Below are 15,328 nucleotides of genomic sequence, written 5' to 3' on the forward strand. Positions count from 1 at the left end.
AGTGGTTTAGTGCGGTAAGAATACCACAGAAACCGGGACCGCCGGTACCTTTTGAAGGTTTTTTCCTCCTCTGCTTATACAAAAAAAAAAAAAAAAAAAATTTCGGCCTATACTCCCGGCGTACACCAGCGGACTCAGGATGCCACCGCAAAGCGAGCGGAAAAGCCGTCAAGAAGGCCGGCAAGGCCCAGAAGAACATCACCAAGGGCGACAAGAAGAAGAAGCGCAGGGGAAGGAAGGAGAGTTATGCCATCTACATCTACAAGGTACTGAACTCAGGTCCATCCCGGACACCGGCGTCTCCAGCAAGGCCGATGTTCCATCATGAACAGCTTCGTGAACGACATATTCGAGCGCATAGCCGCCCGAAGCTTCCCGCCTGGGCCCACTACAACAAGCGGTCGGACCATCTCGTCGCGGGCGATCCAGACCGCCGTCAGGCTCCTGTTGCCCGGCGAGGGTTGGCCAAGCACGCCGTGAGCGAGGGTACAAGAAGGCCGTGACCAAGTACACCAGCTCCATGATATCGGCCGGCAGGCCAGCTGCCCCGCAACGAGCGAGCCCGCACTCGCAACAAAACGGCCTTTCTAAAGGCCACCAATAACTCTTTCGTTTTCGCTTATTTTAACCGCTTATTGTTGTAAAAACCGATGTATACCTGGTTGTTTTTCAAGTCCGCTCGCGACTATATTTTTCTATCGAAAATACCAAATTTATGCCTTTGTGCGCGTCATAAATATTTTATTCCAGGAATTTTTTTTATTTTTTTTCTTTTCATTTCCTTTTTTTCTTTTTATTAAAAACGTAGCCCGATTTCACTGTAAAATTGTATAATTTTATGTTTATTTATTTTATTTTTCTAAACAAACAATGAGTTTACATAAAAAAAAAAAAAAAAAAAAAAAAAACGTCAATTGCAATTCGATCGAAAACCATAGTTTCTGCTCATGTTTTATACACTTGACTTCTAATATTTATCCAAGGACCGTTGAACTTCTGATTAAACATAACTTGTAATTTTCGCTTATTTTTACCGCTTTTAGTTGTGTTAAACATTGGAATTATGTTATTATGCTGGCTAAAACAAAAAAATCCTGACTTGTTTTATATTGAATTTACCTATTTAAGTTATTTTTAAATACAATCTTTATACAAAACATTAAATTTACCAAATACGGTAAATCGTCCCCAATTTGATAGTATTCGTGGACATGTTTTATACAATTCAATATAAGAGCCGAAAGTTTCACTTGAAAAATTTATATTTATCGAAATACCACTAGTTTTAAGTTAACAGGTCGATTTAGATTACTACAAAGATACACGTTAAATACCGTTTTTTTTAGTTTTAAAAACGGTATTTAACAGGTGAAATCGTGTGATAAAGTCATCTAGTGTTACAGTGCGCATGTGCGTGGAGATAGAATATATAGAGTGAAAAGTTAACACGCTTATTATAGGTAGGATGGTGGCATGACGTGATTGGTCGGTTCTCTATTCGACCAATCAGAGTGTAAGTATCCGTTAGGTCCACTAATTGATAATGAGTGCTTTCTAGGTTTTCTAGTTACTTACGGTGAAAATTGAGTTGGTCACCGACGGTTTACTTACAATTGTCGTTTACCTGGACTGGTTGTAAATTTGAAAAATAATATGTAATAACGTATAACAATACATATAAACAACAGAACCAGGTGACTGGATATACTGCAGATCCGAGTCCTGTAGCTGTATGCGCCAGAGAGGTGTCTGTTAAGCTAGTGTAAATCTGCTCGGTCTAGCGAACCTGATTGAGATTGCTTGATTCATACCACTGTAATGTGATCCAAGTCAGTGTATTTTTAAGTTTAAAATGGGTATTTGCCAGTATGTCCCCGCTATTCTCTATATTAAATTTATACAAGGTTAGATTACGTTTATTAGATTATGTTTACGAGTTTATTAATATCCGTACGTAAAAAACACAAATTAGTAATGAAACATGTTTTAATACAAATAGACCTACTATTCGGAATTTAACTAAATTTTCAGAATGGGTCAGATCACGCGATTGCTTGCCCGCTGCGCAGCGCTTCGCGCTGCTTGCTCTTTTAGAAAAAAAAATTTCGTCGAGCTTGCAAAACTCCATGCCCAGATCAAGCGGCTGCGTCGCGCGTTTTTATCACTGATATTTAATCTCCACGTTTTTATCGTTTTACAAATAGTTTAAAATGTTAATTAGCGTGGATAAAACAGCAAATTTACATATTTACTCTTGCGTTGACACGGATCTCCGAATTTTCGCTGAAAGTCTTCTATGGGTTTCAAAATTTGTACTAATCGCGACCCTTTAATAAATAACTGAAACTTTTACACGTATAAATCTTATATTTATATAAACTGAAATAAGTGATTTTTATTTGTTGCAAAAAAAAAATAATGCCCCCACAAATTTAAAATAAATGGACTTACTAACTAAATGTAAACTGTTAACTATATTCCAGTGAATATCGCAATATGTGGGGTTGACAGTGCAATGCAATTAACATAATTTAAAATCGATCAACTTACTATTCTATGCGTACATTTGGATTTATTATCACACTTTGAATATAAAAATAATAAATGATTGTATATAACTGAATTCATTGTTGTGTTTTGTGGCGTATAATATAGTAAACACAATACTACACTGTTAAAAATAGTTTCCATGCTGAAAATCGCGAGCGGTTCGGAGGTTTGTGAGAAGGTCGTAATACAGGAAAATAATAGAAAATCAATCTGCTCTTTATAATAATTACCGAAAGAACAATAATGCAAAACAGTTGGTAATTTGTAATACTACAGTGCTAATCTCGCTGGTAGTAAAGTAAGGATTAGATATATAATATATAATATGCGATATTTGCAAATTAAAATTGAGATTGATAGATGTAAACCGACTTACTGTAAACAAATAAGAAAAAGTCCCTTGTAATAAATCAATGTACAATTGATTGGTTTTCCCCTAATGCTCTGACCACAGAAATATTGCTGTAAAACGACTTAATTAGAGAGAAAATGTTTCTAGATGTTCTGTGTTTAAAAACTATTTTAAAAACTTACAAAGAACGGTTGAATTTAAGTGTGTAATATTGTATGATAGACAATAAAGAGAAGTGATATTTTATACGGTTAATTAGAGTGAGAAAACAACTAACTAATAAAGTGTAGTACAGTTAAATGTGTTAATTATTAATATAAATATAATAATATTATACTGTTTGCCAAGGACCCAGTAATTTAGTGTGTATAAATAGATATAAATTGGACGCACCACTGTTTAGTATTTGAATTAAACCTTGTTATTATTCGATTACAACATCAATTTGGCAAAAAAAGTGTTATATATTTCGTTGTATTACATTATTAAATTATTTATGTAATTTGTGATGGGGTAATAATGAAATGTTTTGTAAACTAAGTAATTAGCATAGTAAATACTAGATACATGTCGGAAATAGTACGACAAAGAGTGAAGAAATAGGATTATTAAAGTTCGTAAACTGTGAAAAACGATTGTGATATTGTGGGTTGAGCCTAAGTAAAAAGGCCGTTTGTGGGAGCCGCGGCGGCTTTGGGATGGGTCGCGCGTTGGCGGGCGACTTTTAGGGGGGGGGGAGGCGCTTCTTTCCTTATCATTCTCGGTCTTCTTGGGCAGGAGCACGGCCTGGATGTTCGGCAGCAAGTACACCTCCCTGGGCGATGGTGACCCCGGACAGGAGCTTGTCAGCTCCTCGGTTCATTCCTGATGGCCAGCTGAAGGTGACGGGGAATTGATCTGGTCTTTCTTGGTTGTCACGGGCCGCGTTACCGGCAGCAGTAGACCTCCCGCGGATGCGGAGCGCTAACATGGGCTTTATGGAGTTATTCTGGACCAATGAGAGAGCAGCAATGGCGGCTAGGCCACGCCGCCTGCACCCCTCCCCCGCACCCACCCTCGCCTCTGGACCAATGAGAGGGCAAGCAATGGCGGCTAAGCCACGCCCCCTGCCCCCACCCACCCCCTCCTACACCCCCTGTCACCACCAGTACCACCACCTAGCCAATTTCTAAATTGTATCATATTTGAGTTACATATCGCGTGTTTCCTAACCACAGACTTCCTGTTTTTCCGACGGACTTATCTCAACCTAGACTTCCTGTTTGTCACACACCTCTGACTTTCTTGCCACTGCTTAAAAACCCGTCCACAGGTTCCGTGTCGAGTCTATTTGACACCTCACCTTTTAGAGTACCTGAGAGTCTTAACACCCGCACCCGCGTAATCTGATGGCTCCTACAGGTGTCCGACACTGGTCCTACTGGCCTCCCGCACTCCGAGCCTGAGCAGCGTAATGCCCATACCCGGATTTTGACCGGCCCTAACCTTTACCGGCAATGCGACGACATATTCCGTCACCCATCTTTTTTTCGAGTTACCGGAGGTGCATGACAAACCGCTCCCACATTTCTAACGGCCCCTGCCCAACTATTTCGAATGCCTCCAATACTCTTAACCCACTTATATTACCCACTTGTTTATTATCTAACAATTCACTCCAGGACCTAGCCTCCCATCTATACCCCCGTCTTCTTGCAGACCCATTACCTGAACAGTTCCTCACAGGGTTCCAACTTATACCCAAATCGGTAACTCTGATCGCCTTATTCTTTTATCGGATGAAATGTTGATCTTTTAAACCGTTGTACTCGTACCCTGCCGAAAACCCTACACTTTTCGATTTGGCCTCCAGTTAATTCCTACCCGAGCGTATCGCTCTTACCCGTATGTTGACACATTTTACAAGTCCAATGTACCACATAGGCCTGCAATCGCCCGTCTCCTGGACATGCACCTGTATTTTTTAATGGTCGTTACAGAAAACCTCACACTATCCTATTACCTCTAATACCTCGGCTCTTAACCAAGGATATTCGCACAATACTACGATTTCTAAATCCCCGACCTTTTACGCGTGTTATACGCCTACAGCTCCCTCCCCACCTATCTCGTGTACCCAAGCGTCTTCGGGCCCTCATCTGCACCAATGCTGAGGCCCCCCCACACTTATCCAATCCTAGTCAGGCATAAAGCCTCTATACCCAGATTTTTACCTTTTTACCGACCAATGTACCACATAGGCCTGCAATAGCCGTTCTCCTGGACATTGCTAAGACCTACCATTTTCTTACAACGGATCCTGCACAGAGGTCTTCACAACTGTTCTCTGATTCCTCGTCTCCCATTATACACCATCGGCTCTTAAACCTACGGGATCTATTGCACATACTATGATTTCTCAACTCCTCTGACCTTTACGTGTGTATACGCCCTACAAGACCTCTCCACCTCTCTCGTAGTATCCAAGCGTTCTTCGGCCTCATCTGCACCCTGCTGAGGCCACCTCCCATCACTTTCCACTGCGCTAGTCAGGCATTGAAAGCTTTGTGATACCCAGATTTTTTTCTCTCATTTTACCGACCAAATTGGTACCACATAGGCGCTTGCAAACAAGCCCGTCTCCTGGGGACATGCTGTACGACCTACTTTTCTAATCGGATCCTGCAGAGGCTTCACACTTTCCTATTGTCTCCCCATACCTCGGCTGCTTTCAACTTCGGATTTATTTTTTAAAAATTGCACATACTATGATTTTAAACTTCCCCGAGCTTTACGTTGTGTATGCGCCTATATCTCGTGTACCCTAGCCGTTCTTCAGGCCCTCACCCTCACAATGACGGGACAACAACACTTTCCCAAATGCCTTCCTCGTACTATCTTACCCCAGGGGTCATCACCCATACCCAAATTATAGACCACCTACACATTACCGACTAGTATCCACAAAGTTCCGAACAGAGCATCCATATAATATGTCGTAGCACCACGTCCTCTTTAGCCCTTACACATACTCCACCGGACTCCACACTCATACGCGTATTAGGGCGTCACATTTCGATAAAATTGTCTTCCCAGCCATTAATAACCTCTGGTACTGGTTCCCACCACCATATAGGTTTAAAGCAACCTTTACCGCTATTAGATCGTTCATAATATAGCGAGTATGTATACGGCGTGAGGCACCATCGCGCAATCTTGTAAGTTAGACCCTTACCTTCGTAGGATTCTAAGACTCTGCATTTCGTGATTCAATTTTCTTTCACACATACCGAACGGTCCCCATTAAAAAAAAAACCATGGAGGGCCTCACATCGGGGACTGGCGCTCAGTTTTTTAACACGGATGAACAAGATATTCATACATGATACGCCTGAAAGTGTAATGCTAATATTTACACGTGAGCTACTTTCCCAACAGGGATAATTCTCTAATCCCGGTAGGTGGTTCGCCTTGATGGTCTCAAAGCTGAAACAGACTTAGTAACACCGATGGTCGTACGCTTCTGAGGCGCCCTACTACTATTTGCCGACTCAATGTCCCGTTGCAATTATTGTGTTTTCACATTAGCCTGGACATCCTAAATGTCAACGAAGTACTTGTCATATACTCTTATCCCACGCAAACGGCCATCACGGGGAGGCCCTAAATTTCTGTTAACCTTTCACTTGGATGGTCTTAGTAGCACTTTCCTTTCTACGGGACCGCAAGCTCTCCAATGAGCAGGAACCTTGAGACCGGTATAATTCAAAGCAGAACCGTATTTCATTATTAAGCAAAGCACCATTACATTTATTTCCAACGTACTGCTTAGACATTTAGGTTTCCATATTAATCGAGAGTATTTTAGTTTTCCACTATAACCCCATCGGGCCTCCCTTTACGGCACTCACAACTTTTTATCCACGGTTTAAATACCAACCATCTTACTTTCTAAAACGGCCGAGGCTCGTCATTTTCCTAACTATGACAAGCGGGGGTGCGTAGCTTAACATACGGAATACCATTCCCATACAATTTAAGCTTTACCGTGTTGTAATTATATATGTCGCTTATTACTTGTGACATCTAGAAGACCCATCATTAGGTTACTCTCGACTCTGGATTTCTCCTAGGCATGTTTTCCCTTACTTTAATTTATTTATAAAGAGAGCACGCCATACAGAGGTATAAGAAATTCCAGAATACGTGTCGGCTCGAGACCGTGCAGTTATTACTAATGTTTGTTTATATTTGTATAATCTTAGTACTAGCACTTTATGAAATCTCGTGACCCACCAGTGGACTATACCCATTTGCACCGGCTCTATGACATCTGCTACGTTGAACGGACAGTTTGTCGGTTTTGTGCGGTTACCTGCATCCTCGGACTCTGATAATTCATTTTCTACAACAATATTAAAACTAATAACTATTATAACATCTTCAGTACAGCACGGGATATCTGCCATCCTGAATACAGTCGGAATAATACATAGGTACTGCATTCGGTGTGTAATAAGTTTTAATTTTTCTCCCGAGTGTGATGTAAAGAGCTTTAACTTATTTATTAGTCTATTTTCAAAAAAAAAAACGTTATACCGCTTCGTATACTTTGAATTTAGTTAATCATACAGGATGCGATGATTGAGGTTTGCGGTTACATGTAAAAACCCAGACGAGTAACGGTACAGCTGCAACCGCAATTTTAAGAGACCTCATTGGTCAAAATAAGCGCGTCTCTGATTGGTCTAAAATAGCCGCCAAGCACTCTGATTGGTCGGGTGTTCTACACAGGCGGCAGAGATTTCCCTGTCTCGCCAGTCTGGAGGTGGACGTCAAAGAGGTAAGAACCTATGTCGCTCTGTTCCTTGATATTGCACAACATTGTTGTATACAGAGTCGATATCAAGACAAGAAATTTTATAAAAGTAAATTAGCTTATAGGAGTTTTATTACATTTTCAGTTTATTAAGTGCTTGTACTTTATTTAGCGATCACAGACATTAAAATCCTTTACACTGTGTGTGTTCTTAAAGTGTTTATACTATTGCTTCTTTAAATCTAATACAGTGTTATTGTGTTTTTATGAAAGTGAACAAGTTAAGTTCGTTGTGTTAACTGTGTTTGTATCGTAGTGACAAATCCAACATAGATTTCATTAATTTATTTGTGTGTCGTATTTATAATCAAGTTTTTGTGTAATTTATTTCGGTTATTACATCATACCCACAGTGCACTGTTAAAACAGTTTACTGCGCATGCGCACCTCCTACACTTACTTAAATGCGTGACGTGGTCTTCTTGTCATTCTTAGACGTGACGTTGAACAGTCAACACCCATTCCAAAAGCTTGTATCAAAGCTGCTTGCTGTATTATTTTAGAGCTAATTACATACAACATGGATCCCGTAAAAGTTTTGCATACCGGTGAAACCTACTGTAGAAGGTTTAGAACATATGGGTCAGAAAACAGTTTTCAAGTTTAACCCAGTAACCAAAGGAGTGTCCGAACTTGATTGGATTAAAAAGGGTTTTGGGAGTATTGTCGAAAAGGCGAAAAGCCGGTACTACCGAATATGACTACCTAGGCTTCACTTTAGATTCTCTGAATTTTAGGACCAAAGATTCCGGATATATCGCTTATAGACCTGCAAATCAAGTTCACGGGGATATAATTTGGGATATATTTGGAAAACTTATCCAAAGTAATACGGATTCGATTAAGTCCATGGACACATTTAGAGTTAAGTGCACCCGCACCAATATTCCAGTAGGTAGTGGTGGCCTCAGAAGACCAGGTTTGTACAATAATTTCCAAGAAGAATGTAAAGCACGTAATGGTATCGTAGTCATTAAGAATAGTGATAATCTGTGTCTGCCCCGAGCTATAGTTGGTAGCAAAAGCCTATGCCAAAAAAGATCCTCAATTCAAGGCTATACGTGAAGACAAGGGTAAGCGACAGACTTTTAGAGCCCGAAAACTGATGACTCTAAAGCCGGTGTCCAAAATTTCAGAACAGGGAGCTGGGACCCCCGAACTTTCAAAATTTCAAGACCACCTGAAAAAGTACAATATTACAGTTTATAATTACGATAATAAAGGGTCGAGATGTGTATTTTTCAGGTACTAACGATGATGCTTTATACAAAATTAACTTGTTGTATCACGAAGGCCATTATAATGTAATAACTAGCCTAACTGCAGCTTTTGCGTGCCATTTCTATTGTGAAGCATGCCATGTCCCTTATGACCACAAAGCTGAACACAGATGTTCAAAATATCTGTCCTGCATGTCAAACCGTTTCTCCACCCTGTAAAGAGGAGCATGGGGGGAATTTTTATGCCCTGACTGTAACATGACCATGAAAAATCAGATCTGTTTTCGCAGCCCACAAGAGTCAACGATGCAAATCGGTAAAAAAATGTTTACAGTGCCAAAGGCTTGTCTTTCTCAACAGTCGTAAGTCAAAACATGTGTCGGTGAAGTTTTTTGCAAAATTTGTAACGAATTCATGCCCCCGAACCATCAATGTTACATGCGGGTCGACACAGGAAAACCCAAAACCAAAGACTTTCTTTTCATTTTCTTTGATTTAGAGACCCGTCAAGATGAAATTTTAACGGAAGAATTCTAGAGTTCATAAAGTTAACCTTTGTGTTTCTCAACAATTTTGTTGGAAATGTATTAATGGTAAATCTTGTGAAATGTGCAAAGACCGAACAAAGATCTTTGATAGTGATCCCTGTGGAATCAATTTATGAATTACGTAATGGAGGAGAGAGAAAAAATTCAGGAAACGTATGTGTAATGGCTCATAACGGTCAGGGTTTTGACTTTCCAATTTTCTTCTGTTAAAGTACGTTCTCGAAAACAATCAAAATTCACTCCAGAGCTAATTATGCGTGGCACTAAAGTCATTCTTATGGAATTAGATAACGTTAGATTTATCGATTCGCTAAATTATTTCCCCATGGCCCTCTCTCTCAGCACTACCCAAAGCCTTTGATCTCCCCCCGGAGAAGAAGAAGGTTACTTCCGTTCCCTCATCTTTTCAACACTTTGGCAAACCAAAATTATGTAGGCCCCATACCATCCAAGGAGTACTATTGCCCTGAATCCATGTTTGAGAAGTCTTACAAAGATTTTGAAAATTGGCACAACGACCAACTTAACCAAAATGTAGTTTTTTGACTTTCAAAAAAGAGTTGGTCGAGTACTGTATCTCCGATGTGGAGATACTGGCGCAAGCGTGTATTAAGTTTAGAAACATGTTTCTGAAAGAATGTAATGTAGATCCGTTCATGGAAGCCGTCACCATTGCCAGTGCCTGTAATTTGGTTTTTAGACGGAATTTTCTCAAAGCCAACACTATTGGTCTAGTCCCAAAGAACGGATACCGTTATGGTTGATAACCAATCGCCTATTGCTTTACAATGGCTGAGCTGGGAGGAAGAACAGCGTAGTGTCGCATTCAGCATGCGGGGAGGGACAGAGAAGTTAAAATCGAGGGATTAAAAGTAGACGGTTTTGACGGAGAACGAATCTATGAATTTCAGGGCTGTTATTTCCATGGGTGCCCGAAATGTTTTCCATTTAATAGAGAAGAACCACTCAAAGAGGACCCTTCCGACTCCCTGCACTTAAGGTTCGAGAGAACCAAAGCTAAAATGGGCTCGTCTCCGAGCATCTGACTATGAAGTAATTGGAAATGTGGGAGTGTAAATTCAATCATTTAAAGATAAGAACAAAAATTGGATTATCTAAATTTTCTCCCCATTCTAAACACACTCCCACTCAATCCCAGAGAGGCCTTCTTCGGGGGCAGAAACAGGCAATGCAAAAAATCTTATCACAAGTTGCGAGGGACGGGGAAACAATTCAGTATGTAGTAGACGTTTGCTCCTTGTTACCGTTTGTCAATAAGTTTTCTCCTTATGTTTTTATCCCATCCAAAAATATATGTAGGGGACAAGGAGTGTAGAGAAAGAGGCATGGAGGCCGAAGGTCTCATGAAATGTAAAAGTATTGCCTCCACTAAAATTTGTACCATCCCGTCCTTCCCAGCACGCATGAACAATAAATTTAATGTTTGTTTTATGCCGTACATGTGGTCTAGAAATGCTAAACACAGGACTGTAACCATAACATCGAAGAAAGAGCATTGACAGGGACATGGACAATGCAGGAAATGAGAAAGGCCGTAGAGAAATGGGGTACTACCATTTTAGAAATGTACGAACTTTGGGATTATAAAATTATTACTTACGAAGACGGTGGTCTTTTTACGGATTTTATTAACAAATTTCTCAAGAGATTAAAACAGGAGGCATCGGGCTAAACCCCTCTTGGTGCCTCACTGAAGAGGACAAGGTAAGTACGTTCAAAATTTATTATGAACCACGAAGGTGTCAGACTTGACCCTTTCAAAATTGAAAAGAACGGAGGTCTTCGCTCCCTTGCTAAAATTGATGTTAAATTCTTTCTGGGGTAAATTTGGTCAAAGGGAAAATCAGACAAAAACATCAATCATAAGAGACCCCTTTGCATTACTTTCAGTTGCTGTCCAACCCTGAAATAGATGTAAATACTACTCAAATTATTAACGATACTGTACTAATTGTGAACTTGGCAGCATATTGAAGAAGCCGCAGAAGCCCTAAGGACAGTGAATGTTTGTGGTTGCAGCATTTACAACGTCACATGCTCGATTAAAACTGTATGAACACTTAGAAAAGTTAGGGAGGCAAGTTCTTTACTATGATACAGACAGTGTCCTTTACGTACACAGGGAGAGTATGCACAAGGTCCCCACAGGGGACTACTTGGGCGAAATGACCGACGAGTTGGCTGACTATGGTCCAGGGTCATACATAGTAGAATTTGTTTCCGGAGGCCCCAAGACTTACGCCTATCTTGTCTGGTCAACAAATAAAAAACGCACTAGTTGAAGTTTGTAAAATAAAAGGCCTTACTCTAAATTTAAAAACTAGCGAAAAATTAAATTTCGAAACATTGAAAGCATTAGTTCTGAGTAATTCATTTGACTCAGTGGACATAGAAGAGAACAGAATAAAGACGAACCAAGGACAAAGACATTGTTACAGTCAAAGAAACAAAAGTCTTTTAAAATTACAGGGCCCAAAAAGGAGACTTTGAAGGACCCTACGATACTGTACCGTTTGGATTTAAGAAACAAAAATTAACACTCTAAACATGTTTAAAAACTACATTTTCACCATCACAACGTTAAAATTTTCATTACAAATCCTGAGAACATACATAGAGAGAGATTAAATGTAATTATAACCCACCACATTCCGATGGTTGTGATACCGAGAACGTTCGTTAAACCGCTTCCTTCAGATGTGTACTAGTATTGAATTATGATTATGAGAGCTGACAACGAGTAAAAATTTTAAATTATTTTATTATACAGGTATTTCAATTACGTACAAAAGAACTTTTTAAATACTAGATAATTTGTACTGTATTATTGCAGCCATTACATATAATTTTGCACTCCAGACCCTTCTTTGGGTGGTTGGCCGAAAGTGCAAAATACAAATGTTTTGAGTGTATATCTCCCCCCGTCATCTTTACCTTCAAATGTCACATAAGTGTGATATGTTTGATCACCCTCGCGTCAAGGGAGCTTCTGCTTCTAAGGCCGGCGTAAAACCTGTAAGTCCTGGAGCAGTTCGACCTCTTTCACGGCCGGCTTAAAACCCGTAAGCCCGGGAGAGGTTGACCCTTGGACCAGTGTGGAGGGTGAGACTGATTTGAAGGAGTGAATGTGGGAACTCAGTAGGATGCGTGTGACTTGGGCATGGAGATGAACAAGTCTATGCTCCGAACGGCTCAGCATGAACGAGGTCTCTAAGGCAGGCCTAAACTCTGTAAGTCCTGGGACCGTGATCGTGTAATATAGTGACCACATTGAATGTGTACTGATGACGGAGCCGATAAACGCTGATTTCCCTCTTCTTAAGCCATCTGATACAGCAAACTGTTAGATACGTCATTACATAGTTATTTGCTCGAATGTTAGCATTTTATATTTGTTTATTGTTTTTTAATAACATAAATACCTTCCAGTGTATGGATAAAGTCAATTATCACAAACATTTTACCATACCGATTTTTCTACGTCACTTAAATATGCTCTTATGTGTTGACTCAGGTCCACTTCAATACATACACGCTGACATATCCATCAAACACTATTCACTCTGTAAATTTCACCGCCAAAATCAGAATGTCTAGGAGCTTTAAATAATTATGCCCCTCAAACACTCACATGCACTACACAGGCTTACAGGTGGATACCAACAGTTTTATATTTATAAATTTGTAGATGACTCGTCTCATGTTCATTCGCAAATGAGCACTCAAGAGCGTTAACATGGCAACCTTCCTTAAGCTTGAATCTAGAAATGTGGTTAACAGAAGTGAGAGGTTTCGTACCACACGTGAAGAACTAACGTTTTATACTGACCTCTCCATTGACTCAATAGATTGGCCCCTAGCATTTTCAGAGTACATTGTCGATCATATAAAGGATGGAGCCTCACCTACTGATCACTTTGGAATTACAATTAAACATCAAAGTAGTATAGCCAAAGAAGGGATTATACCTTTCATGGCAGCATCTAAAATAACCTCTTACGTGTTTGATGATGCGCTTGAGAAGACATTCGTTAATGTGGAAAACATTGATAGGGCCTTTAATTGTGACAGCAACTATATATTTAAAAGTACCTGAGCAGTTTTCTTCAGTAATAGGCATTTAGTATATCTCCTTGTATTATTAGTAAAGAGACAGAGAGAGGTTAGGCATTGAGTTGAGGATCACTTTGTGTTTGCTTTGAATAGGTACACGAGGAGGAATAAAAATAAGTACAAAGACCCATTTTACGTTTTTTAGTAGAGTGAATTGAAAGACTTCTCGAGTATAGTGAAACTGTTGAAACTTGCAATGGATAAAATAAAAAAAAAATAAAATAAAAAATAAAGTATAAAATCTATCTCACCGAGAGGTTTGAGGTACAAAAAAAAATATGTTGGGAGGAAGAGATATTTGTCATGGAATGGCTACCACCGTAAAGAGCGATGGTTGGGGCTCTTTACACACGTGGATAGGCCTACTGGGGAAGGAGCCACGTAAAAAATCTCCTAACGCGCCATGGTCCTACGCCCTGGTCACGCGGCAAGCACGTGTGTACCTAGCGTGGTGGGGAAATGTGACCACTCGTCACAACACGGTTGTTAAAACATATAGACCTCACCGAAACATACGAGTATTTCTAGGACGTCAGATTAACATATATAGTGACACCATTTAAATCTACATACCAATAGGCATGACTTGACTGGTTCATCTGAACCCTCATCTGCACCCTGCGCCTAACACTGTTTGCCAGTTTTACTTGTAGTGAAAATTATTGGTCCTCTCTCAGCATATGTTGCAATAAACAAAACGTTATCAATTGTTACCGTAAACAAATAAATGTACATTTTATTTCACTCATCTATTTTACATTCATATACATTAAGCAGAGCCAGTATATGACCATGATCCAGGTCATAACGGCATCAGCTGGTGATCAGCATCGATATGGTAACACCGTCTCAAATGTCATTGAACTATTTTAGTGCAGACTGTTTTAATTGTTTAAACAAATGGGTTAAATTAAAACAAAAATTTCAGAAAATCTTTTGTCAAGTAATAGGTCCATTACCCGCAGGTTAGTGAGGCGGTAGGAAGGCATCCAGCGAGACAGGAGGTGCAGTTGTTCATGTGCAGCTCCTCGAGTGTACTCTCCACAGGTTTGAACGTGTTTCATAGACAGTCGGATTTGCTGTAATGTTTAAATATGTATTTTTAACTTAAAATCTATGAAAACACAACTTTATAAAAAGGAAATTTTACTCTGGGTGATTTAGGTTAAGTTGGAGCGTAGGGTTTTAGGTTGATTAAGGACTACCTAGGATATAAGGGAGTAGGAATGTTAGGGCTACCAGGAATAGGACTACTAGGATACTACTAGGATGAACACGTTCAAACCTGTGGAGAGTACACTCGAGGAGCTGCACTTGAACAACTGCACCGTCTCGCTGGATGCCTTCTACCGCCTCACTAACCTGCGGGTAATGGACCTATTACTGACAAAAGATTTTCTGAAAATTTTTGTTTTATTTACCCATTTGTTTTAAACAATTAAAACAGTCTGCACTAAAATAGTTCAATGACATTTGAGACGGTGTTACCATATCGATGCTGATCACCAGCTGATGCCGTTTTATGACCTGGGAATATGGTCATATACTGGCTCTGCTTAATGTATATGAATGTAAAATAGATGAGTGAAATAAAATGTACATTTATTTGTTTACGGTAACAATTGATAAACGTTTGTATTTATTGCAACATATGCTGAGAGAGACC

The 15,328-nt window shown here is 39.8% G+C and overlaps 1 protein-coding gene across 1 annotated transcript; it reads left to right on the forward strand.

Moving 5' to 3' along the window:
• Window positions 1-129: 129 nt before the first annotated feature.
• LOC124374511 (histone H2B-like) lies at window positions 130-503 on the forward strand (the record flags this gene model as incomplete). The annotated part of the gene is made up of 1 exon (XM_046832713.1): window positions 130-503. A coding segment is annotated over one exon (374 nt), but the record flags the coding sequence as incomplete, so codon positions are not given.
• Window positions 504-15,328: the final 14,825 nt, after the last annotated feature.

This window comes from Homalodisca vitripennis, unplaced genomic scaffold (assembly GCF_021130785.1).
Source record: "Homalodisca vitripennis isolate AUS2020 unplaced genomic scaffold, UT_GWSS_2.1 ScUCBcl_8837;HRSCAF=17111, whole genome shotgun sequence".
Taxonomy (NCBI): domain Eukaryota; kingdom Metazoa; phylum Arthropoda; class Insecta; order Hemiptera; family Cicadellidae; genus Homalodisca; species Homalodisca vitripennis.